General features: G+C 49.3%; 2 protein-coding genes across 2 annotated transcripts; both read right to left on the bottom strand.

Moving 5' to 3' along the window:
• Positions 1-3858: 3858 nt before the first annotated feature.
• On the bottom strand, positions 3859-25249 carry LOC309678357 (uncharacterized protein; the record flags this gene model as incomplete). The annotated part of the gene is made up of 24 exons (XM_082491367.1): positions 3859-4046; positions 4192-4276; positions 4558-4757; positions 5131-5221; positions 5463-5573; positions 5715-5816; positions 5901-6002; positions 6129-6230; positions 6317-6451; positions 6685-6766; positions 7238-7337; positions 12858-12971; positions 14772-14803; positions 15948-16128; positions 16377-16461; positions 17496-17695; positions 18095-18185; positions 18550-18660; positions 19363-19464; positions 19634-19735; positions 20807-20905; positions 21690-21824; positions 22687-22768; positions 25185-25249. The coding sequence occupies 24 exons, from the start codon at positions 25247-25249 to the stop codon at positions 3859-3861; spliced, it is 2697 nt and encodes an 898-aa protein (XP_082347493.1).
• LOC309668883 (carboxypeptidase A1-like) lies at positions 7917-12287 on the bottom strand (the record flags this gene model as incomplete). The annotated part of the gene is made up of 11 exons (XM_082479422.1): positions 7917-8104; positions 8190-8274; positions 8584-8783; positions 8929-9019; positions 9247-9357; positions 9486-9587; positions 9661-9762; positions 10279-10377; positions 10547-10681; positions 11436-11517; positions 12223-12287. The coding sequence occupies 11 exons, from the start codon at positions 12285-12287 to the stop codon at positions 7917-7919; spliced, it is 1260 nt and encodes a 419-aa protein (XP_082335548.1).
• Positions 25250-25682: the final 433 nt, after the last annotated feature.

The raw sequence follows: 25682 nt of genomic DNA, 5'->3' as shown, positions 1-25682 counted from the left end.
GTCCAGGTTCTGGGAACCCTGAGCAGTCCAGCCCGTTTGTCGTTTTAGGAATCAGCAGGGAAAAAGCAGCAGTGGTATATAAATGGCAGCTCGGGTAGGTGTGGGGGAGCTGGAACAGTTGATGTTTTGTAGGAGCAGGAGTGGGATCACTTTGGCAAGGCGGACTTTTAGGTGCAGTGTCAGGACAGAGTTATCTAACTGATTTTGTAGGGGAGGGAGGAAACCGATAGTAAAACCTGTGAGCAGTAGAAACTGTTCTGTGAAGCTTGTAGTTCAGATGGATGAATTTGTGTCTGTAACGTACTCCTCCTGTGCTGTGCCCGGAACTGCAGACTGTGTGAACAGAACATACGAGGGTAAACGGGCCAGAAATCAGCTGTGAGCAAAACCCATGGTGTTTTGTAGCAAAGATACAGACATTCAGCAACTTGCCAAAATGTCGGAGAGAGGATTCTGTCAGTTTGTTGTTGGTTTTTTGTTGTTGTTGTTTAATTATTTTTATGTTAACGAACAGAAGTATTTGTAATAAAGATGTTTTTTGAAATAATGCCCAGTGTGGCACTGTAACCTGACAGCTGTGTTTACTCATGGACAGTTTGTGAAACGGTTCTGTATTTTAAAGGTGAGCTGGAAGAGAAAATAACTGTGTTTTCCCTTGCTTCTCCTTATTGTCTAGAAGGTTTGGCTTCTAATTGTGCTTTTTCTGCTTTGTTCCTTGCCGTGGTTAGAGAGCTACTGTGTGGTGGGTTTGGTTTTAAATGAGAGAGTAAGGCTGCCAGATGTGCTGAACAGGGTTTTAGCTGACGTGTCTTAGGGCAAAATCACCTGCTCTACCCCTCTTGGTGTGCAGGCGGAGTGTCTCCTTAGTTCGACTGTGCACTGGTGGTTTGCTCCTTTTCTGACTTGCCAGAGCAGGTTGCTGGTCACTGGAGCTGTAGAAAACTACGATGTATGTGGAGGAGCCGGTCACTCCTCTGCTGATGAGGCTGACTTCCCTAACCATCATACAGGCAGCTGCGAGTCAAGGTTAGGAAGCAGAACATCCAAGGTTAGGAAGCAGATTTTGTGGTACCTGGAGGCAAACTGTATTCTTCAGTGGAGCAGCAAAGAGCTCTGTGGTTCCAATGCCTGATAGAGGCTGGAAATTTATTCCTGGCTACAGCCTCGCGAGTGGTTTTGGAATAACTCCTTTAAGGTTAGAGTGGCTGAAGGGAAATTTTCTTCTGCCTTCTTGCCAGGGTCCCTGAAACCCATCAGGGACCATGAATCTGGTAATGGAACAGGGCATGAAGATTTCATAGAAAACAAGTATCAGCTTTCATCAAATCGGTAATTCCACTTTTCCAGTATTGGCTGGGTGACCTAGAAATCCTCTGAAACTGCCCAGTGACAAAGCAGAGTTGCCTACTAGAGACATCAGAGGTGGTTATGGAGACATCCTGCTCTCTAGCCTTTACCTGCAGGATTGTTCAGCTTCGTCTAGCTTTGGCTTCCTGGTCGTGTTTTTGTGTGTGGCTTTTTGGGGTTTGGTGGGGTTTTTTTCCCCCTTTTTGAAGTAAACGAGTAATCTTTAACACCTCAAAATTCACCCCTGGTGCAGATTGTCAGTCGATAATTCTGGTGAAAGGGCAAGGTGAGAGGAATCGCAGATAACTTCCAGTTTGGCAGACTCAACGTCCCTGAGCGCATTTATCATGTTTATTGTGTCTCCATGGGTCTTAAATCAGAGGAGTGCTGATACCGGGACTGACAATCTCATTCTGATGAGAGCCATAACTTCAGTCCTCTCCAGGGAAGAGCGAGGTGATCAGCACAAACCTTTGATGCTGTGTCAGGATCCCCTGGAGGAAGAATAAGGGGAGAAATCAAGGGGCACAGGGCAGGGACAGCATTTAAAATGTGCTGAACTAAGTACTTTAAAAAGCTGAATGTCCCTGTGTGTTCAAATACACATCTATATTTTTATACATAACAAAATCTGCATGCGGGAAGGTATGGAAAGCTGAGAGCTTCTTTCCAGAGAAGTCCTTGGATGCTTTAAGTTGTACAAACCAGTTCTTAATTTGTACAAACTGCCTTTCCAGCCCCTCCACTGAGGATGGCACATGTCCTGGGTTTCCGTAGGGAGAGTGTGTGTGTGTGTGTGTACTCAAAGAGTTGGGCTGGTCAGGTACGAAGATCAAAAATTTCAAGATCTTATTTCAGCCCATCCTTAGGAAGCTGGATGCATCTCGCCGTCTTGCTAACTGCTCTGCTTTCTCACCTTCCTACGTGATCACACTTCTGGAAGACTTCTTGTTGGTTTAGTTGTAGGCATGTTTATTTTGAATGGAGTAGCTTGTCCTATTATGTCAGACAGGTTTGCTTTTGGTGGAAGGGCAGCATAATTTCTAGTCTGAGAGCCCAAAGCAGGAGCCGCAGGGACCTGTTTTTTGTCTACACTCTTCACTCAGCCTTGGGAAGCCGACTCACTTCTTAGGACTTTAGTCACTGAGTGGCAAATGCTATTAGGTGGCCTAATAAAATAAATAAAAGTTAAATAAAGATTTCAAAGGCGTTTGGTACTGCAGCATTGCAGAAAGGCCACATTTGGCTTTGAACATATAACGTGGCTTACACAGTTGTGCAGTCTGATCTTCATGTCCTGAGTCGGCTGCTCCTTCCTGCTCTGTACAGTACCTCCATTTTTATGTCGTCGTGAAATAAAAACATTGAATGAAACGGCGTCTCCTGCATAATTCAGTTGGTAGCTTGCCTAGGCTCGTTGCCTGAAAAATGATACTACCTGATGGATTTAGCTGAACGTGCACAGAAGAGGTGAGAGCCTGGAGAGACATTTATTACCTACTTGAAAGATGGGGCCCGGTACAGCACACGGGGTCCCACCGGTGTGCGAGTAAGAGACTTTTCAGCTCTGTGCGCACTTGAAAGCGTAAAAATGCATCTGTATGAAAATGGACATGAGAGTAGGGGTTGTCATGTTGGCCTAAAGTCCTGATTTTGCTATCCAGCTGTAGGAGGCAGATCCAAAATCCCTGGCTCTCTGGGCCGCAGGAAAGCCTCCTTCTGAAAGGGGCGGACAAAACTAGTCCGAGCTGTTTGAGATCCCCCAAATCCAGGGCGTCAAAGGAAGAACTGTACTTTGCTGTCATCTTGATGGATTTGCATGGTTTTGGACTCTTGACTTGATATTGTTTGGAGGATAGAGTCAAACTCTATATAGTCTGGGAGTCTTAATCATTTAATTTAATAAAAAGTAAATGACACCATATGGTTGAGTACTTCTTTTCGGTTCCAGCTTTGACAGCTACTGGTGGGCATGGAGTGACGCCTGCAGAAGCTGGGAGTTGGCAGGGGCTTGTCTCCCTCTCCCCATGGCATTGCAGTGGGTGAGGAGGGACCGTTCCACCAGCACTGCGAGTTGGTGTTCAGCCACAAAAATATGCAGAATAAATGGTGCTAACCTGATTGCCTCATGTCCCAGAGCCACCCCATCCCCTGGAAGGGCTGGGGAAGGTGGGCACCCCTCCTGTTGCGGTCTCTGCTTACCCAGTAAGTATCAAAGGGAACTTCTTCCCCTTCCATCCTCTGCTCTGACAGAGGGAAAACAAGCACCTTCCTTTCTTTTGTGTCCTACTGTTTTCACGCCCTTTTCGGGCCCCTGGAGCAGTACATGCTGTTTATGTTGGCTGCTACCATGTGCACCCGCAGGAACGCTGAGTCAGTCTAAAAAACCTTTTCACCGTGATTGAAAAAAGGGTAAAATAACAAAAGGCATTTCTCATCCTTCTTCACACTTATTTATTGTGTTCTTTTCCCCCTCCGGCTAATTCAACCATCCCTCGGCCTGCGATCCGGTTAGTAGAGATGGTCCCGCGCATGCAGCATGATGACCTTCAGCGCCAGCCACGTCTCCTGGGCGGTTGGGACGATCTGTTTGGCGGGGAGCAGGAACCCGTAGCGCCCTGTGTCCCGCAGCTCGAAGGTGAAGGAGTACTTAATGCCCTGATTGTATGTCCAGTCGATGGTTCCTCCGCTGGCTTGATCTGAATGGGGAAACAATAGGAGGAATATGAAACCTTGGTCGCTCTGCATCATACGGGTATTTCATGGGACCTTCTGTCTAAGCTGAGATGTGAGTGATGACTTTGGTTTATTTTGGGGGAACTGCTGCTGCCCCCTGTTACTTACAGATGGTGGTGATGATGCTGCCGTACTTGTAGTTGGTGCCGTACAGAGAAGACAGAGCTGCAACTGCCTTCTCGGAAATCTGGTGCTGGGGATACACAAAAGAGAGAAAGGTGAGCCAGAGAAGGGGAAAGCCCGTGGGATACAGCCTGCAGGAGAGGTTGGTTTTTTGTGGTGCAGGCAGAAAGGATGCCAAAGCTCAATAGCCTTAGCCTGGGTGAGTCCCCAGAGGCTGGCAGAGGAGCCGGGGCTTCTTCCCGGCTTGCCAATGCCCCCTTCACGGTGCAGGATGGAGGTTGCTCCTCCTTGGACGAGGAGAGCAGCCTCGCATCATCCCAGACCCCTTGAAAACCTCTGCATCAGCCCTACCAGTTCCTTCTGGTCAGGCACTGGGGTGCTGGTGTAGCCGTAGGGGTAGAGCAGGAGCTGGGAGTAGCTGTGGATGGAGACGAAAGCCTTGATGTTCCCATGGTTCTTCACAAAGTCCACGATGGACTTCACCTCGGGCTCTGAGTTGGCGTAGGGTCCATGGTATGTCTCTGAGCAGGGGTTCCCGCTGGCCCCGGGCCCTGGGGAGAAATGAAAACGCAGTGTGTTGGTGGCTTTGGTGGCAGTTGGGTGGCTCAGAGAGTCACAAGGGCAAAGGGCCTTTTCCATTTCCACGCCCAAGAGCTTTTCCCACCCCTCAGCTGGTTGGTGGCCAGTGAACAACACTTCGTGGCTCCTCCTAGATGTTTGTATGATGACTTTCACTTGTGGTCACCACCGTGCTGGTCACTAGGGGACACCAAACCTCTGGTGGAGCCCAGAGTCTCTGCTGTGGAGAGCAAATCCCATCTCTTCCCCAGGGTACATTGGTGGGTCTTTCTGAGCCAGAAATGGCCTTAGAGCCTCCACCCAGAAGGCAGAACCCCTCTGTGGGGTTAGGGGGAGAGCTCTGACCTCCAAAACCTGCATCCCAGTTGCGGTTGGGGTCCACACCAATGCAAACGGAGCCTGAGTGCCTGGACCTGGTCTTGCGCCACATGCGATTCTGGAAGGGCAGAGACATCTCAGCTGGCGTCCAGAGCTGGATCTCCATCAGCTTCGTGCAATCAAGGGGGCTGACATCTAGGAGGGCTAATGAGTCATGGTGGTCCCCTTCCCATCCCGTGGAAATGTGGACAAGGAGGCTTTGACCTTTTCGGGGCCTTGATGTGCAGCACTCCAATCCTGCTCCCCAGCCCCATGCAGCATGGCTGTAGGACTTGGGGGGAGGAAAGACGGGGCAGTACCTGGGTTTGGGTGAAGACAAAGCCGTCTGGGTTGGTGACAATCTCCAGGAAAATGTCCATCTTGTCCAAGATGGAGGCCAGACCTTCATCATTCTCATGATCCAGGACAATCTAGAGGGGATGGCAGTTTGAGGTTCTCTGGTACGGCTGGAGCACTGTCCTTTCTGTGAGGTCAGCCACCTAGCACCTGTGGTGGCTGCAGGACCTTGTGGCCCCTCGGGGACATAAGACACATCTGGGAGTTGCCCATACCTTCTTGGCGAACCAGACACCACTGGCTTGCGTCACCCATTCACGGGAGTGAATGCCGGTGTCGATCCAGATGGCCGGGCGGTTGGTCCCCCCTTTGCTGAACTGGAAGAGCAGAGACAGGGGGGTCAGCTTTGCCTGTGGCCCTGCTTCCCCCCTCTGATCACCCCACAAACCCCAAATCCTCACCTTGAGCACATAGAGGGGGCGGTTCTCTGTCGACCGGCCGATCTCAAGCTTGCTGACCAGGTTGGGGTTTTCAGCCACCAGCAGGTCCATGAAGGCATAGATCTGAAAGTGGGGAAGAAGGATGGAGAGATCGTGCCTGGTTCTTCCCCTGCCCTTGCTGTACATGGAGCAAAGGGCTTTGCAAGGCGATTTTCTTCCCAAAATGCCCCGAATCTTGTGCTTTCTCACCTCATCCAGGTTGTGGTAGGTGGCATAGTCAAAGGTGTTGGTGGAGAGCGGCAGTCCACGGCGGCTACGAAGCATCTCCATCTGCTCGTGGTCCACCAGCGTCTGGGGGACACGGGACAGGATGAGATCTCATTACCTGCCACGCTGAGACCCCGAGTCTCACCCACCTCCCCTCTGCCACCGCTGACCTGCACGTCCTCGATCATGATGGAGTAGGAGATGCCATTGGCCTCCAGGTGGGCTTTGAGGGGCTGCAGGCTGGGGAAGGGCACGCGGATGTCGACCGGTTGCCCGAGGCCACGGGGTGACAGCCAGAAATCCAGCTGGAGGGGGAGAAAGCAAGGCATGGTGTGGGGGGGTGTCAGATCCAGCCTTGGGCTTTGCCCCCCCCCCCAGCTTCTCATCAGCTGGTCCCCATTGTCCCCACATCGAGCCCCATCATCCCATATCCAGCCCCATCCCTGCTCTACAGTGCGACTTAGGGGGGTGCAAAACAAAGGACATGGGCTGGAGGGGGGGTGTCCCCAAAAGCCACCCCCACTGCTGCCCCCTGTACCTGCAGCTCCTCGAGGTTCTGCAGCTCCTGCACCTTCTGCAGCTCTTCATCGCTGGTAGGGACGATGCGCAGCACCTGGTGCCTGCGGGGTCAGGGGGTGCTGGGGGCACGGGACCAAACTCCAGCTCCCCCCACCCCATCCTTCCCCCCTCACCCCAGGGGAATTTGCGCTGAGCCTCTTCCCTGAGGGTGTCTGTGTCCTCTCAGGGCTGAACCAGCTCCTTTTGCCCCAGCCAGTGTCACCATCCCCATCCCAGCCACCACCCCCCACCGGCCGGACCCCCTACCCAATAAAAGTCTCAGTGGCAGCGGCCGCTGCCACCAGGGCAGCCAGCAGCACGAGGGCCCTCATCGTCAGCCAAAAGAGCCCGTCTCGTGTCCCGATGGCACCCCAGGGCCTCTTAAATCCCATCAGGATGGTGGCCTCCAGCCCGGCCCCCCCAGCTGTCCCCTTTCCCAGGGCCGTGGGAAGGCTCCGGCTGGCACTGGCCAAGGTTGGGCACCGCAACCCCATCGTCCCCCCCCTTTGCGGTGTTCCCAGTCCTGGCCAAACCTGTCCCAGGAACCGGCCAGGGCCGTCGGTGAGTCACCCGCCACCGGGGTGAGAGGCAGGGAGGTGTCAAAATCCCACCGCCCACGGCTCCAGCTTGGAGCTGCAGGGAGGAAAAGGGCAAAATTGGGTCAAGAAAGTGCAAGATGCAGATTTTGGCATGGGGGATGCTCAGCAAGCTGGGGACCTAAACTGGCTGCGTGTTGGGGGGGGGGGGGGGGGCGGTGTGTGTGGTGAGGAAATTGGTTCAGAGTTTGGCACAGGACAGAGGTCAGAGCGGGTGGCGGTCATCCCAGGTGGAAAAAATAAAATAGAAAATGCCTGAAAGGACTTTGCACCCAGTGATGAACCCAAAGGTGTCCAGTGTCCCCTCTCCCAGCCCCTGCAGAAGGGACAATAGAGCAATACTGCCCCAAACCCCACAAATTTGGGCTTGGTTGCCCAAAAAATCCACCCATCCCTTCCTAGGTCCTTCAGGGCTGTTGGTCCCAAAGGATGGGAACTTGCAGGACCAAATCCACAAGGGGGGGGAGGGAGGGGGGAAATAAACACCTGCAGGGCTGGTAATCCTTTTCCACCATTTTTTTTTTTTAAGTCTAGCATGAAAAAATAAAGGTGCCAGCCATAAACAGTCTCCAGCACTATTTATTGAGATGAGGGGACGCCATGGGAGTCACTGGGCTCAGTATGGATGCTCCAGGACGTGGACCATGATGTCCAGCAGCGCTGGCCAGGTCTCGGTAGCCGTGGGGATGATCTGGGAGCTGGGCAGGAGGAAGCCGTAGCGCCCCGTGTCCCTCAGCTCGAAGGTGAAGGAATATTTCACCCCATTGTCGTAGGCCCAGTCAATGGTGGTGCCATCTGCCATGTCTGCAGGGAGAGGAGGGGAGATGTGATCCCAGCACTGAGTGTTTGTGGTGGACACAATGCTGCAAGAAGGGGGAGGGGCACTTACAGATGGTGTCTGCGACGCTGCCATAGGTGTATTTTGTCCCATACATGGCGGCCAAGTCGCTCACTGCTTTTTTAGCCAATTCATTCTGCAAGGGAGAGCCCAAAAGTGGTGAGACCTGATAGACCAAGACCTTGGGGCAGCAGAAACCCTGGGGCAGAGGGATCTAGAGTCCAGCATCATTTCCCACCCACTCTGGTCTTACTTTTCCCCAAAACACGCTTAATTTTTGACGGACATCTTGTAATCGCCCTCCCTCCAAGAACCATGTGATGGGCTTCAATGTACAGGTTGCATCTAACGAGAGAATCGGGGAGAGTCCTGGGATGACCCAACCCGACTCTTCCAGGGAGGCTGGCAGTTGCAGCCCCATGCCTATGTTTTGGGGCCATCTCACCAGTTCCTGGTGGTGGGCCGCAGGAACCCTCTTGTAGCCGTAGGGGAAAAGCAGCATCTGGGAGTAGCTGTGGATGGAAATGACTGATTTCACGTTCCCATGGCCGTGGATGAAGTCCACGATGGCTTTCACTTCACTCTCGGAGTGGGCGTAGCGGCCACGGTAGGTCTCGGAGCAGGGGTTGCTGCTGGAGCCGGAGCCTAGGACGTGGTGGAGGAGGCACCATGCAGAGAGGCTGCCCTGGGGAAGGGTTTCTAGCCCCCAGGTTTCTCCCCTCTAGCAAGAAGCTTCGTGCTTGAGGCACAAGCAATGTGCAGCATGGGGACCCAGTGGCCCAACTCTCACCTCCAAAGCCCGCATCCCAGTTTCGGTTGGGGTCCACACCGACGCACCGGGAGCCGGCGTTGATGGACCTCGTCTTGCGCCACATGCGGTTCTAGGAGCAGATTGGGGAGAGACTGTCACAGGGATTTAATCCCCCCGCCTTGGAGAACAGACGATGCCCTCCTCTCAAGCATCTCCAGGAATGGGTGGAAACAACCTCCACCAACCTGCCATCCCACACAGGAAGGCACATCCCTCCCCACCCAAAACCCATGGCCAGCCATGGCTGCCAGAGCCAAGCGCTGGGACAAGTTCCCTCCACAATGTCCCTGCACTCACGGAGCTGTGGGTGAAGGCAAAGCCATCGGGGTTGGTGACGATCTCGAAGAAGATGTCCATGCTGTCCAGGATGGCGGTGACAGAGGGGTCCTGGCCATACTCCTCAGCGATCTGCACGGGGAGGGGTGCGGGAGCTGCCTTGGCGCCCCTCGGGGATACGACCAAGCAGCAGCACAGGGAGATGTTAAAAAAGGGCTGGAGTAAGAACTGTGGTCCCACGTCCCAGGGCGTGTGGTTACCTTGTTGGCCGTCCAGACACCAGTGGCTTGGGTGATCCATTCCCGCGAGTGGATGCCGGTGTCCAGCCAGATGGCCGGCCGATTTGATCCCCCAGTGCTGAACTGCAGAGAAGGGGGGATTTCAGCCCTGCGCCCTCCCAGGGCTGGGCAAGGTGAGGGTGCCCCTGGTACCCACCTTCAACACGTACAGGGGTCTGTTCTCATAGCTCTGCCCGATCTGGATCTTGCTAACAAGGCTGGGATGATCATCCACCAACATGTCCATCCAGTCGTAGATCTGAAAGGAGGAGTCACCAGGTCACGAGGCTCACTGGCTTTCCTTTTTGTTCTTAGGGTATCCAGCACTGCATGCATCATGCAGAGCTTCCCTGGAGAAGATCTGGTGCTTCCCTGGAGAAGACCGAGTGCTTGGACCTCTGTGCAAGCAGGGAGGTGCACATTGCAAAGGCTTTTGCAAGAGCAGAATGAATGGTGGGGGAAAAAAGCTCTGAGACTCCCCAACACCATCACAGCCTCCATCAGCCACCCACTGGGCTCCAACCACAGGGTTTGACCCCCAAAATGAAGTTGAAGATGTGTTCCAATGAGACAGGGAGGTGCCAGGAGAGGCCACACTGCACGCAGGGGGAAGTGTGATCTCCTGGCTTAGCTAAAACCTCCACTCGAGGAGGAGAGACATGTCTTGGGAGAGGTCTCGCTGCCACCATGAGTGTCACCACACGGATGCAACCGTGGCACGGGCAGAGCTCGTGACCCCAGCAAGACAAAGCAAATGCTCCGCAGAGTAAAGTACCTCCTCTATCGTGTGGTAGGAGGCAAAATCGAACATGCTGGTGCTTCTCTCTATCCTCCTGGACTTCGTCATGTTTTTCTTTTCCTCATCCAATAATTCCTGTTTAGAAGGAGAAAACAAAACAAAACAAAAAAACAACAAACACCAACAGGCTGGAAGGAGCAGAGGGTTGGGGTTTTTCTTCCATCTCCTCATGGTTTCCAACTTTTTGGGCCTTCTTTGGGACTGAGCCATGGGACCTCATGCCGGTCCCTGCCACAGCCCTTACCTGCACGTCCTCGATCATGATGCTGTAGGAAATGCTGTTGGTCTCCAGGAAGATTTTGACTGCTTGGAGGCTGGGGAAGGGCACCCGGAGGTCAGCTGGGTGGCCAGGTTTGGTGGGGTGACGCCAAAAGTCCACCTGGTGTGGAAAAGAGAAGAGAGCTCAGCCCCATCCTGTGCTGGTGTTCATCCATTGAGCTCCCTGGCACCAAAAAGGGTCTTATAAGAGTTTCCATTGAAGGCTTTAAAAAGGTCTTAGGACAAGTTTTGGGACACACATGGGTACCAGGATGGGTCAGGGTCCCTTTGCCTCACTGAATGTATCTTCTATAGAAACATATTTCAGCCCAAGTTGCCTGTTGGTTGCAAACGTCCCTTTGAATGATGAGTATTTGTCATCTGAGTGGACACGGTGAGATACCGGCATCATCGTGTGCTGGTTTTGTTCTTTAATTCAATAGATGCATCTCCTTACATCAGCTTTGGGGTGCAGATGCTGTTCCTCACCACCCACCTCCCTCCTGCTGCTCCCACTGCTTAAATTGTTCACTGGGATTCACCCTTCCACTGAAGCAACCAGGGAAAATGCAGCAGGGGCAGAGTTACGTCGTAATTCAAGCAAAAAAAAAGAAAAAAAGTGCAATGGCATTTTTAGACCTGAATACTCAGCCTGGGAACAACAATGCTGCAGTGGCCGGGGTGTTCCCACTTCGTCTGAAACAGGAGGGCTCCAGGTGCCCCAAGCTAAATATTGTATTTACATCGTTATAAATTACACGTATCCAAAATGGGATGGAGAATTTGATGTGAGGTCAAAAGAAGGGCGGAACCCTGGATGTCACCAAAGTCTCTGTGTTACGCTGGGGGATGCTCAGGGTCCTGTCGCAGCTCACCTGCAGCTCTGTCTGCTCATCCAGCACCCTGAGCAGGGCGATCTGCTCCTCGTCGCTGGCCGTGATGCGGAGGACCTGGTCCCTGCAGGGAGGTAGAGCCATCAGCGCATGCGGCAGGGATCGCAGGAGGAGGGGGAAAGGAGCTGAGCCTCCAGCGCAGACGTGGCCCCATCACAGGCTGGGTGGAGGCTGTGAAAGGTCTACACTGACTCAGTGGGTTGGAAAGTGCATCAGTTGTTGGAGATTTGGTGTCAAGAGTGAAAAATGCAGGTTCAGAACAGCCACAATGGGAAAAATAGCAAGTGCTGGAGAGACCATGGTGGTCTCCATCCTTCTTTTGATCACGAGAGCTCCCAAAACCTTAGGAAATACCTAAGATATAGACATTTTCTAACATAGCCTCTGCTCCAGCCCAGCTGGGCTCCCCCAGGGATGGGTCCAGCCCCCAGCAGAGAAGGAACCGCTCTCTGTCCCCAGCAGCAAGGTTTCCCCCTCTCAGTTCAATCTTCCCCCTGGAAAAGCTCAAGGTGATGCTCCCAGGACTCAGCATCCCCTAATATCTACCCTCCACGGCAGCCAGGAGGGTGCTCCAAACCGCCCTCCGAAGCCGGGGTGAAACCACAGCTTTCCTGGTGTCCACGCGGCAAAAGCTGCCAGATTTCCCTCCTTTGGGATGTCGCCCTTCTCATTGACCCCACAGGAGGGCAGACAGGGCCAGGCAAGTCTCACCACGGTCCCCGTCCCCACCCAGGGTGCCCCACCACCCCAAACTTTTGTCAGGACTCACCCCATGAAAAGCTGCTCGCTGCAGGTGGCTGCCACGAGGGCAGCAAAGACCAGGAGGATCTTCATGGTGAGTGAATGCAGACGAGCCTCAGCCCCACCAAGGGCATATGTAGCCCCTCTGTATAGTGCTCTGGGGGCACTCGTGGACCTTCTCACCAAGGCCACATCTGCTGTCCCTGCAGAGCCCAGCAGCGACAAACAGATTAGCCAGGAACGGCTCCCGGGAGCCCAAATGTGTGCTTTATTTGGCGAAGTCAATGAAAGAGCAGCCAAATTAGGGAGGATCTGATAACGTCTTCCTCGGCGCTCAGGAGGAAGCGTGCCCGCGCACCCAGCTGGATGCAAGTAGGTGTCATGGTCACAGTCATCACCCAACCCACAGGCATGGGACTATGGCAATGGTGGGCTCATAGGACCCCATAGTACACAAGGATACAACGCTTTGTTTGCATTAATTTCTTTATTACAGGTTACTCTTAGTAAGTTAAGTATAATTATGGTCAGAAAAGCAAGCATGTATTACAAGTTGCTGCAAAATTACCAGCAGAAAAATGTGTATATATATATTTATGATTAATTACTTGTATGCACACCTATCTATCTATAAAATTCAAAATATATAATTCAAATTATTACCAGTGAAGTTCATCAACCCGCTCCCAGGAGTGGGGCCAGTTGATGATGGATGAAGTCTCCCTTCAAAGATGATGGGCGTCACGGAGACCAAAGCCAGGCGTCCCCGGCGAGGATCTGAGGGGTGACACAGGGACATTCACCTGGGGGTAATGCTCAGAGAGAGAGAGAAAGAGGGGCTCAGTTTGGGGTAGTTATTTTTATGTCTTTAGTGTAGACAGGAGTGGGTGCAGCTCCTGGAGCAGCCGTTGCCGATTTCTGCTGCCTTAGGAGGTCAGTTCATTACAGTGGTTTCTTTGTTCCACGGGTTATAGCAGCGTCTTTGTTGCCCAGGTTATAGCAGTGTCTTTGTTGTCCGCTTATCTGCGATGCCCCTGAGCTTCCACCTGCACTCGTCAAGGATGCTCCGGGTTCCTGGGCCGGGTTCCCAGGCTGGCAGACATCAACTCCGTCAGTATTTTAGCAGACATCTTCTATCTGTGGGTTTTTTCCCATTAAAACCAGGTCGTCGTTCTGGTTGTGCCCACAGCAGGGTGTGAGGCGGGGAAGGTGCCATGGTTGGGGGTCTGTTATGGCTTCATAATGTGGAACCAGTGATGTTGGTGAGCTGGTCCTGCTCGGCAGAGCCAGGGTAGAGGTCCTCATTGAGGCAGGATCATGGGGTAGTTGAGGAGGGAAGGGATTGGAGGAGGTCTGTATCCAACCTCCTGGACAAAGCAAGGTCAGCTCTGGGGGCAGACCAGGTCTGTCCACGTTGGGTCTTGGGAGTCCCTGCGCAGCCCTTCTGGGTGATGTGTCCCACTCCTGGACTGTCCTCCTGGTGGAGAAGCATTTTCCTGTGTCCAGCCTGGCTCTCTCTTGTTTCAGCTGACGCTGTCGTCTCTCCCACCACACTTTGTGGTGAAAAGCTTGGCTCTGGTTTCCCAATAATTTCTTCACAGGGATGGGAGGGTTAGGTCCGGCCACCCCAGAGCTGTCTCACCCCCAGGCCAAACCAGCCCATCTCCCTCAGGATGTGTCCCTCCATCATGGGACACATCCTGCTGTTCCTTTTGGTGGCCTCCATGATTCTTGCTCCAGGTCTCTTTGGTGCCAGGGGGAGTCCAAAAACTGGATGCAGTTGTCATCAAGCCATGCACTTAAAAGAAGAGGGGCCAGGTGCCCTCAAGACCAGGATGGTGGGAATGAACTCCCTGAAGCCAGGGAGAGGCCACAGGTCTACAACCCTGTCTGAGGCTTCTCTGCCTCTGCAGCCCCTGCCCACTACCTGCCAAGGTCCCTACTCTGGTGGCAGCAGGTTGGCCGGGTCCAAGAGCCAACCGTGTGCCCTGGGCACTCCCCATCACCGGGGTTCTACCACGGGTGTTTTTATTCACTGGCTGGAGGACAGGATTCTGGCAGGGTGGGTCAGTTTTGGAAGCAGGTGCCACCAGCTGGGGCCATAAGCAGAGGGGACAGGGACACGTGCAGGGAGCACTGGCTGCCCCATGGTTGGATTCACTTTCCAAAACGGCTACACTTAACCCAAAACCAACCCCAGGTGGTGCTTCCCGTTGCCTCAGCTGCACCTTCACCTTCCTTTCCCTGCCAAGAGGTGCATGTCCGTTGAGTCAGAACTGACATTTTACCCACTACATCAGGTGCGTTTGCTCTCCTGCCAACTCACAGAGGAGTGGGTACCTCACCAGCTGCTGGGGGGGAATCACGGGACATCGAGATAAACCTGTTAGACTCGTTAATCACTGCAACAGCAGCAGGGATTGCTAATCTCTGATCCTTCAGTGGCTCCCGTGCACGGCCCTGAGCTGTTTGCTCTTAATCCCCGAGAATTAGCAGGCTGAACAACAGAACAAGGGAGGCGGGTTCTTGAGGGATGGCGGACTTGGCCGTGCTGGGTGAGAGCAGGCGTCCTCCCACCTCCATCTTCCAACTGTGCCCACTGGGCAAATCTGGGAAAGAGAAAAGGGGTAGGAGAAATATTTGGGGACATTAGGCCAGGAAACTCCCTCTGTCACCAGCACTTGGGGGCCTGGCAGCATCCTGAGGCTCGATAAAAGACATTAAATTCCTTTAATCAGTCTCACAGCTCGGATTATGCTGCTTAACATCAGGGCCCCTGCACGAGCCCGTTCTGCCCCCAGAAGCAAGCGCTGCTGCAGCCCCTGAGTTCACAAGAGCAGCAAAATGGAGTTGTTTTGCACAAAAAAATCCAAATTCTTCCCTCTCTCCTCTAAACAGCCACTGGATGCTACCAGAGTGGATAAAAAGCCGGGCTCACTTCATCCCCCCAGCTGTAGTTGTGCTCCAGTAGTGGAGCAATTAACTTTCTAGATCTAGTTTATCATTCAAGAGCTTTGGCAGCTCTGAAGAGCTCACACCGCTTTCAATCCACAATTTTCAGAAAAACTTTAGAAAACCCGCGCACCCACATCCTGCCCCGGGAGGCAGTTTCTGCAGTGGGGACAGGGCTGGCTGTGAGGAGAGGGGTGGTGCTGCACAGGCAGAGGTTCGCAGAAGTCCAACACGCTGCTGAGGGCCAGCGTTGCTCGGAGCAAATGCATTTTTGCATTTGCTAACAGAGATGGAGCTGCAGAGGGCACAAGGCAGGACAGTTTGCAGCAGTCACGAGCGAGGGGACGAGCATCTCCTCCTTTCCCAGCACACCCTTTTCTCTGCTCTCAGACCAAATCTCCCCTCAGCCTCTGCACTGACACAAGTCCCTCAGCTGACTTCTTTTTCAGCTGGGTGGGAAAAGGCCAGCACTCTCCCTCTCACTGGAGGTCACGCTGACATCTCCATAGCCACTCAAGTGCCCACACCTTCCATCCTCCCCTTGTCACTGTTCCTACTGTGTCTCACTGAGGCGGACCACAACCACATCCTAAAAATCTTTTCAAGGGTCTACCACGCAGAGAGTTGCGGTCAACAAGCGTGAAAAGCTTTTTCCATGCAAACACGTATCACTTGTAGGAGGAATGCACACAGGGGTTTTATTCAGCCAGGCGCCATGTCATTACAGCTGTCGCAAGCACACCAAGAGGATTTATGAGCTTGCTGCTGCAGACAGCCCATTCCCACCCCAGCTTTTAGTACGGATTGTCTCGCACGTGCTCCATGATTTTTTTCAGCCCCAGCCAGGTCTCCTCTGCAGTTGGGATAATCTGGCTGGCTGGCAGGAGGAAACCGTAGCGACCCGTGTCTCGCAGCTCAAAGGCGAAAGAGTATTTGATGCCATAATCGTAGCTCCAGTCAATGCTGCCGCCGCTAGCTTGGTCTGAAAGAGAAAGGGAGAAGAGCCAGAGGGGTGAACAGAGGATCGATTTGAGTTCTGCTGTCCTACTTCATATATTCGTGAGAGACAAGTATTAGTTTTTTATATATGCTCAGCGCCAATGTTTGACTGGTGATGTCACTCTACAGAAGCACCACTACTGCCAAGAGGGAGAAACCTTTCTGGGGGGGGAGACAAGAGGCTGTTGCCCCAGGACAGCCCGTAAAAGCTCAAACTAGCAAAATACTCACAGATAGTAGTGCAAATGCTCCCCACTGTAAAGGTGGTGCCGTACAGGGACCGGATGGAACTGGCAGCAGCTCTTCCCAAGGCATCCTGGAGAGGAGGAGATGAAGGATGTGTGAGAAAGTAGCCACACTTAATGGGATTAAACATTAAGATTTTGCCAACCTGAACCATGCTCACAGAAATCTCCACAATCTTTCACAAAATCTCCAATCTTTCACTCCCCCCAATAAATTAATGCCAAATCAATCCATTCCTTAATCGCTTCTAGTGACAGCACTCACAGTTTCTACAGTATTTTGGGGAGGTGACACTGTAGGGGAATGAAATCATAGCAGGTTCTATATGTGATCATCCAGTGCTCCATCTCACCAACTCTCTTGTCACGAGAAAGTTCAAGAGAGCAGAAAATCCCAAGACAGTCATAGAACTTCCAGACTCAGGGGTCAGCTTTGCGCTCCGTTCAACTACATAACGGCTGGGTTTAGAGAAAAGAGAGCCAGGCTCCTCTTGGAGTAGAGAAAAAGGATGAGTGGCAGCAAACAAGTCGCCACAGGGGAAAATTGCATTTAGGTATTAGGGAAAAAGAAAAACCCCACGACAGTGGGGAAACTTTGGGACGGGCTTGAAGAAGCTGTGGGATTTGTCTTGAGAAATATCAAAACAAATCAAAGCAATTAATCAAAAGTCAGCTGAGCAAGACCCTAAACAACCCAATCCAACCGTGAAATTGGGTCTGACTCCAAAGCCTGCCTGTTTTCAGCAGAGGGTGAGACTGGAGACCTCCAGAGGTCCTTTCCATTTGAATTATGATTGTGAGCTCCATATTGTCTCAAAGATATTGTTACAGCTGCGATGCTGTCATTAAAGCAGAAAGAAGGAAAGGTGGATGAGCAAAGAGGGCTGAGGATGGGTGGGGATGGCACGCGTTCACGTACAACCAAGGCTTCTCCTTTAAAGGCACTGCATTGCACTGGGTTTTTGTTTGCTCTTACAGATGGTCACTGTTACGGATGGCAGAGTTCAGCCTCTCGTTTTCATCCTGATACCTCATAGTAATACTTGAGGATAAAAAGACAGTTGGACAGAAGAGAGGAAGCTAAAGCCAAGCGATTATGTCTCACCAGCTCGACGTAGTCTGCCGGTTCAGTGCATTTATAGCCATAGGGATACATCAGGAGCTGAGAGTAACTGTGGAGGGTGAGGAAGGCCCGGATGTTTCCATGATTCTTAATAAAGTTGACAACAGATTTAACCTCCACCTCTGAGTTGGCACTGGGCCCACGGTAAGAGTCAGAACAGGGATTACTGCTGGCTCCAGGACCTGTCGGTGCAAAAGGGGGAACAAAGGCAAACCTGTACGAACTGGCATTCATGAAAGGTCAAAGCAGACCAACACAAAGCCGGGCTTTCCAAAGAACAGGTCTTCAGCCAAGGGCAAGGCCTTAAATGCTGATAAATGCTCAAACAGCAGCAACAAAGCATGAATACTCAAGGGATGTACTTCTAGGTGATACAGATTACTGCCTTCATCTTGTGCTCACTAGCAATTAGTCAACGAGAAATTATCTTTACAAAAGACAGCTCCCATCCTACTTGACCATTTTCTTTCCGAATCCCTTATATTATTAAGACAACTGCTGATCCTTTGTAACAGGATCTGGGAACACAAAAGGGAACTTTCTTCTTAGTGACAGCCAGAATCCAGAAATTTTATTCCTACCTCCAAAACCTGCGTCCCAGTTTCTGTTTGGATCAACTCCAACACACAAACTGCCTGGATTCTTGGAGCGGGTCTTCCGCCACATGCGGTTCTAAAAAAAAAAGGAAACACTATGGCTTCAAAACGGAGCAAATCTCATATTTGCATTAAAACTGCTACCCAGAAATAGCTGTCATTCACCAGGAAGTGATCCCAGGCATGAGCCAAAGATTGTTTCTGATGGGTTGACTGCCAAGATGGGCCAGTGGACAAAAACCAAAGGGCTGGTGAATTTTGAGAGGGTTAAGATAGGTTAGACAAGTAATTAGTATCTTTGGCTGCCCAACTCTTTTGTAACTCCTTCTTAAGGCATTAAGAAATGAACATTCAGAACCTTCTTCTCTCCCATTTATTGTTTGCGTGGAAGAGAATGACAGCTGTGTGAATCAGCTTAGACACACAGCCTGCTTACTCACGGTGGTGTGAGTGAATACGTATCCATCAGGGTTCGAGACTGTCAGCAGGAAAATGTCCATTTTGTTCAGCAGAGAGGTGATGGACGGATCATTCCCGTAGTCGGAGGCAATCTAAGGACAGACAATACAGTACACTGTGATTATCAGCATATTTCTTTCCCACACGCTTACACTCTAACAGCCAGGTACAGAGGCAAGTCCGGCTTTCGGGGCAGGCAAACAAGAAACATTAATTATCTGCCAGCCATAACTGTTCTTTGTTAGACTTGGAGCTTGGAGAGAGCAATGAATGTATTTTACTGTCCCTGACCCAAAGAATGGGCCAAGGCTGGCACTGAGATTGAGATGGATTAGCCAGGTTGGGACTGCACTTCTCTGGTAGCTTGGGCATTTTCAGCAGAACTTAAATGTTCGTTTATATAGAGCTGGCAGCTTTTGCCCTTTTGTGGAAGGTATCCAATGATACAGTGTTCCTCTGTGTCTGCGGGCCAAAGCAGCAAACTAATCTTCAAAAAGTCCTTGATTATTTGTATAGCTATCAACCATGCAGTCCTCAACAATTTCACCCGAGCTACTACATTTTGTCTACCTAAACTTCTCCCAGCTGCTCTAACAATACACAGCATTTTTCAATTCGTTGTCTGGGCAGCTGCTGTGTTCTCTCTGGAGTCGGCTGTGTTTTTAAGGAGAGGTAGGAGAGGTGCGGTAAAGGAGAGGTAGCAGAGCTGGCTAAACACATATAGGTGTGATATACTGTTAAATAGTCAGAGGCATTTCCAAGATAAAAGAAAAATCCATCACTGCTGAAGTGACCTTTTTAGCCATCCATATTGCACTCGCTTGAGTAACCCACTCTCGGGAATGGATACCGGCATCCAACCAGATTGCAGGACGGTTGCTTCCGCCGGTGCTGAACTGTCAAACAAAACAGAAAGTTTTAAAACTCTCACTGATGCCTTTTAGTCAAAAACATCCTGTATAGACTGGGATGCTTTGGACTGAATTGAGCTGTATGTATAATACATGTGTATATTAGTATATGTATGCACATATGTACACACACATTCTGTGTTGTATGTTGTACCTTTAGCACGTACAAAGGCCGCTTTTCATAGGATTCCCCAATCTGGATCTTGCTGACAATGTTGCTGTACTCAGATGCAAGATGATCCAGTTCTGCATAAATCTGAAATGAAAAGACACAGTGACATTTACATTACATTTATATATAGCACTGCCCAGAACAATCGAAGGACCTGATGAAATCTACTTTTCTCTCCTTTTACCTTCATTACTATGACCTCTCCAAAGCCCCATCTCACCTTATGTCAATGTAGTCAGCGCTCTTCCTAACATCACAAAGTAGAAGGAAGCACTGCTACATCATTAAGATCTACTTATTTCAGGAATAAGTTAAAAACCCTCTTTAAGAACTTCTGGTAGTAAAAATACCTTACCCTCTGCTCTGCTTGATGACCACTGGCTTCCTGTATTTCCCTATTTTGAGATTCATTTATTTCTCAATCTCTTTTGAGGGTCAGGTGCAAGGTCCTGCACATGGGTTGGTGCAATCTCATGCACAAATACAGGCTGGGCAGAGAATGGATGGAGAGCAGCCCTGAGTAGAAGGACTTGGGGTGTTGGTTGATGAGAAGCTCAATATGAGCTTATAGCAGCTTTCCAGTATCTGAAGGGGACCTACAAGAAAGCTGGAGAGGGACTTTTTACAAGGGTATGTAGCGATAGAATGAGGTGGAATGGCTTCAAACTGGAAAAAGGGAGATTTAGATTAGGTATTCGGAAGAAATTTTTCACTTTGAGGGTGGTGAGCCCCTGGCGCAGGTTGCCCCGAGAAGCTGTGGCTGCCCCATCCCTGGAGGTGTTCAAGGACAGGTTGGATGAGGCTTGGAGCAACCTGGGCTGGGGGGAGGTGTCCCTGCCCATGGCAGAGGGGTTGGAACTGGATGATCTATAAGGTCCCTTCCAACCTAAACCATTCTATGATTCAGAAGGAAGGGTTTTGCTAGAACTCTGCAGAAGAGTTTATGAAGAAGTAATGCTTGTCTGTTCCAAAACTCTGTCAGGGAAAGCACTGGCTCGTGGTGCTGACTACAAAATTAATCCATTTAAAAACAAAACCACATGCCAAAGGAAGCTGGAAAGACATTTTTGATCCCAATATAGAATGTTTAATTGAAGACAGCATGAAAAAAGGCCAGAAAAAAGAATCCTCTTCCCCTAAAGTTGAGGTACTCACAGAATCTAAAGAGTGGTACATCCCATAGTTGAAGGTGCTGCTGCTGCGCTCCCTTTGTTGACTGTAGGCCATATCTTCCTTTTCTTTATCCAGAACAACCTAAAAGAAGCCATTCAAATGTTGAGAAAAACCTGCTTAATTTGCAAACTTCTGACCAAATGTTTATCTCAATTAACAAAAGGCTGGCGGGGCACACTGGCTCCAGCCCCAGCCCCAAGCTTCCCACAGCCACGGAGCAAACAGATGTTTGTGCTGAATGTACCTGTAGCGAAGTAGGTGAGAACACCAGTGTTTAAATGGTCAGCATTAAGTTTTAAACACTAGTTAAGGTGAACAAGAATAGCATTGGAAAGCTTAGGACAAAAAAAAAAAAAAAAAGCAATGTTTCTGCTGTGTTAACACTATTTTAGGTGCCATTTTGGGACTACTGCTCATGAAGAAATGTCGGATTAGTGCCCAAGGGCATGATTTTTCTGTCACACGGTGGTGTATGGTTCTTTTGGATTATGATCCAGAGCTGCCCTTAACACAGTTTACTGAATTATGAGTAACTTTAGTGTTGTGCTTCCCAAAGAACTGAGGCTAAAAGACCACACGAGATTTCTCAAGGGTTATAAGAGTACCATGGAGGCTATGAGTTTATTGATGTCACTATTCAACATGGCTTCAGATAGCATCTGCGGAGTGATCACAGCTTCCCAGTGCAGCAGGGACCCAAAGATCATCTTTGAGAAATTAATCCACAGATACAAAAATAAGGGGAGGACCTCATGGAAAGCAGAGTACAGAAGAGTCCACGAAATAATGAATGAGGCCAGACTGTGAATCACTATTTGTTTCTACAGAATTTAAAAGCTAATCACGTGCTGATGGCATTGCCTACCTGCAGGTCTTCAATCAGGATGGAGTACTGAATCCCATTGGACTCCAGGAAGGCTTTGACTGCTTGGACATTGTTAGCAGGGATTCGCACGTCCACAGGGAGGGCAGCAGAGGAGGGATTTATCCAGAAATCAAGCTGAAAAGAGAAGGGAAAATTGATTTGGTTTGGGGAAAGCATTCTGCAAACAGCTCTTCTAGAGCTTTAGAAATACTGGTATCTCCCAAACTAAACGACCCCTGCAGTATTATGGCCCGTCATGATTACAGCATGCTCCATTCTTTAGCTTGGCCTCACCACAACCTTGTATCAGTTAATGTGACAAACTCATAAAAAAAAAAAAAAAAAAAACACAGGAGGCTAAAGTCAGCATTTTCACTGACTTCAGAGCCTCAGTCATGTAAGCAAGATGAAATTTTAGTCTTCTATCATGATTTTACTGTTTTCCCTTTAACCAGAAATAGTTTCAAAAAAATCTCCGTACCACAGTATTAGCTAATATGAAACCCATTGTTTTTATTTCTCCTTCGGTAGGGCTTTTCTAAATTCTAGTTTCTATACTATTCAAATCAATGTTTTTAAAGAAAGTGATAATAAAACTTCTCACCAATGGCAATAAGAACAGTAATAACCTAGAATTTTATTGTGTGTTTTCCTGTTTCAATACAGTATAGACTCTAATAAATTCCTCCCACCACGCTGGGAGATAAGTACAAAACCAGTAGCATCTCCACTTTAAAGACTAGCTTTACGATACTAAGATTAAGAGCAGCTCAATTCAAATATGACTGTAAACCCAGTAGGAAGAAAATATGAATGCAGACCCTCCTGAATACCAAGCTGGTGCTAGAACTTGCAGATCAAACACCAAATATTAAGATAATATTGCGGCAGCTGCCACAGTATAGTAAGAACCTTCCAAACACAATGCAAAGTCCTGCCCTGATACGTCCTACCCCAGTCTGAAACGTTAAAAAATTCATCTGTGGTAATAACATACCTCAAGGTGTTCCAGCGATTCCAAAAGCTGTAACTGCTTAATCTCCTCCTCATTTCTTGTCTTGATTCGGAGAACCTGGTGCCTGCAATAAATCGGTAAGTCTTCACAAACAGTCTCAAAAAAGAGATGGGTCGAACTAGCTTGTTATCAAGATAATTAATTTGGTGGGTAGTTATTTGCATGCTACCAGCCGATAGGGACTTCTTTAATGCAGTTGACTTAGTGTCACCCAAGAGTTCAACCAACAACCTGCAGGGCCAGCCTGCTATACCTACACTAGATTAGTAACTAGTTAAATGGCAATTTTTAAGATTTCATCATAAACAAGACATCAAGTGAATTAATTTTTAATTGCTTACAAGGATCAGTCTTGCATCTATCAGTAATTTTTTGTCAACAACTTGAAAAAAAAAATTCTGGTTGAGTTTGCAAATGATCAAATGTTTGGGGAGCACTATACAACAAAGCAAACCGAACGCCAAATATGGGATTCATTTCACCTTTCTTCAGTCTATTCAAAGACAGTTGACAAACTTCCCTGTGTTGTCAGGAGCTGATACCATCAGAGGGTGGCCTGCACAATTCCAGGTGGAATGAATCACCTTCTGGAAGTACCTCATTCCACAGGTTATAGAGGTAAACTCAGCAATTAACTTAGACTGCGTTGTACAACATACAGTGATCACAATGTGCAGTCTATGTGGATTTTAGATCACTAAAAACATATATCCCATTCAAATACACAATGTTCTAGGCTGTTTGGTAAAATAGGTACAAGCAAACAGTACCACGGGGAGAGGCTGATGAATCCAGGCTTGTTCAGGCTGTTCCAATTGCAGCCTACAACTACTTGAAGGGGAGTTAAAAAAAAATACAAACTCTTCTCAGTAGAGCTAGATGATGATAACAAGGGGAAAGAGCTCCACGTCCTGCTCTGAGCAGGAGGGTGGACTAAGGACTTCTGGAGGTCCCTTCCACCCAATGCTTTTCTGAAATGACAAAAGGATCTACAAACAACAACTGTATGCAACAGCTGGGGGACAGAAGAGCCTATTCTGGAGAACCAAGGGGGATTCTGAAGGAAATCTGGAAGCCAGAATGAATTAACGACTAGAAGTACAGCCCGGGATCAATGCCATAGCCAAAAGCACCGACGTGCTCCTTAGCCGTATAGCCTGGGGATTACCACGAGTGAGTCAGGCGTTAATGCTGTGTTTGCAAATGGCACTTTGTGGTTAAAGCACTTGGTGTGTTTGTTTTCATCCTCTTCCCTAGGCATCTGCCTTCGCCTACTGTTGGAGACAATAAAAGTCCACAGAGTTCCATATCCTGACCCGGCCCAGCTGCTCTGCTGGCACCCACTGCAAGCAGTACTGAAAAATGGAGATGACTCAGAGCAAGTCGACATGAGTAACTGCAGAATTGGAAAACACATCTTAAGACAGGGTAAACAAGGGACTTGGCATATGAGCTCAGTTATGTGTGCGTTTATTTACTAGTGTGGCCTCAGCTGCTGAGAAGAGACGCTCATTAATACCAGGTCCCTCAGTCTGGCCAGTTGAGGTCTAAGATTCTTTTGATAGACCAAGTTAAATCAACACTGAAGGCACTTTACCACATTAATAACTTAGTATTGGATTCTCCACCACCATAAGCTTTATTTCTGGATTGGACTCTTCTGTGAAGAGATGAGGTTCATTAACCACAGCTACTGGATGTGACAGAGGAATGAATTCATGAGAATCTGGTCTACATTATGCCAGAGCCCAGATTAAATGATCAAAATAGCCTCTCCTGGCTTTACAAATCCTAGAGCTTTAGTAAATTAGATATATTATTTCTTATTCTTAATCCTTACATCCTTATGTACGTATTTACTCACTGGAATCTAGTGCTCACTTACTACATCTCAGGAAGTATCTATTAGGTTCTTTATCCTCTTCTATTAAGGTTCTTACACAGTCAGTAAGACTGTGAGGAAATACACCAGGAGATGATTTTGCAATGCAACATGCAGACTGTGGTTGGAAATAAGGATTCAAATTGCTCAGAAGGCTCTGAAGAGGATTAAGCATTTAAAGAGAAATAAGAAACTTAAAAAACAGAGGGAAACTAGTGACCTTTCTGATCTGAAGCCAGGTCCTGGTCTTTCAGCTCCGCTTTGTGCCAGACCAGATCTGTCAAGCTGAATGTTCCAGCTTTGCAGTGGGGTTCAGCTGCAGATCAAGGCTTGAGACTGCTCCCTAGGTACAGTCAAAGCCTTGGGTGAACATAAATTTCAGAACTCAACTCTGCAGCTAGACCCTTCTCCTTGGAAAACTCAAATGAACCTAAAGAGAAGGGTTCCTTCAAATACTGGAGTACCAAAGCACAAGACAAGTCAGTCATAAAAAGCAAAGAATGTGCCCCAAGCAGATTTTGTAAAGTTAAGATCATGAAAAACAACAACTGGAAAATACGGCCTTAAATTAAAGGTCTTCCACAAAAGCATAACTCACCCGACAAAAGTTTCCAGGCACAAGGAAGCCCCGAAGAGGGCACTGAAGATCAAAATCAGCTTCATGTTGGATGTGAAGTTCAACTCCGCCTAGCAAAGGTGAATTTATACAGGACTTGTTAAGAAACCCTTTTTCAGATAATACATATCTGTATTCCATGTGAGTAAGTTCTCACATTTATCAGAGCTTTCAAGGCAACCAACAGATAGGAGGCCGATTTCAACTCAAAAAAAAATATTTTCCACTGACACATTCAAACCTGTAAGGGAGGAGTTGTTTTCCAAGCTTTGCCCACAGAGCTCCTCGGTGTCCTTTTACACATATTTCTAGGTAGAGGAAAATAGAGTCAAACTGAATGTCATTCCAGGTCTCACTGGGGGCAAGGAGCTCTACCAGTCCATTCTTGGTCATGGGTTTTCCTCCAATAGATTTCTAGTAGCCCACTCCTTTTTACAAAGAGGCAGCCAGCAGAAAGATCTCACTCCAGCAGAAATACTC

This window comes from Vanellus vanellus, assembly GCF_965231255.1.
Source record: "Vanellus vanellus genome assembly, chromosome: 1".
NCBI lineage: Eukaryota > Metazoa > Chordata > Aves > Charadriiformes > Charadriidae > Vanellus > Vanellus vanellus.
Note: the sequence above shows the minus strand (reverse complement) of the source record. Positions and strands in the feature narration are given on the sequence as shown.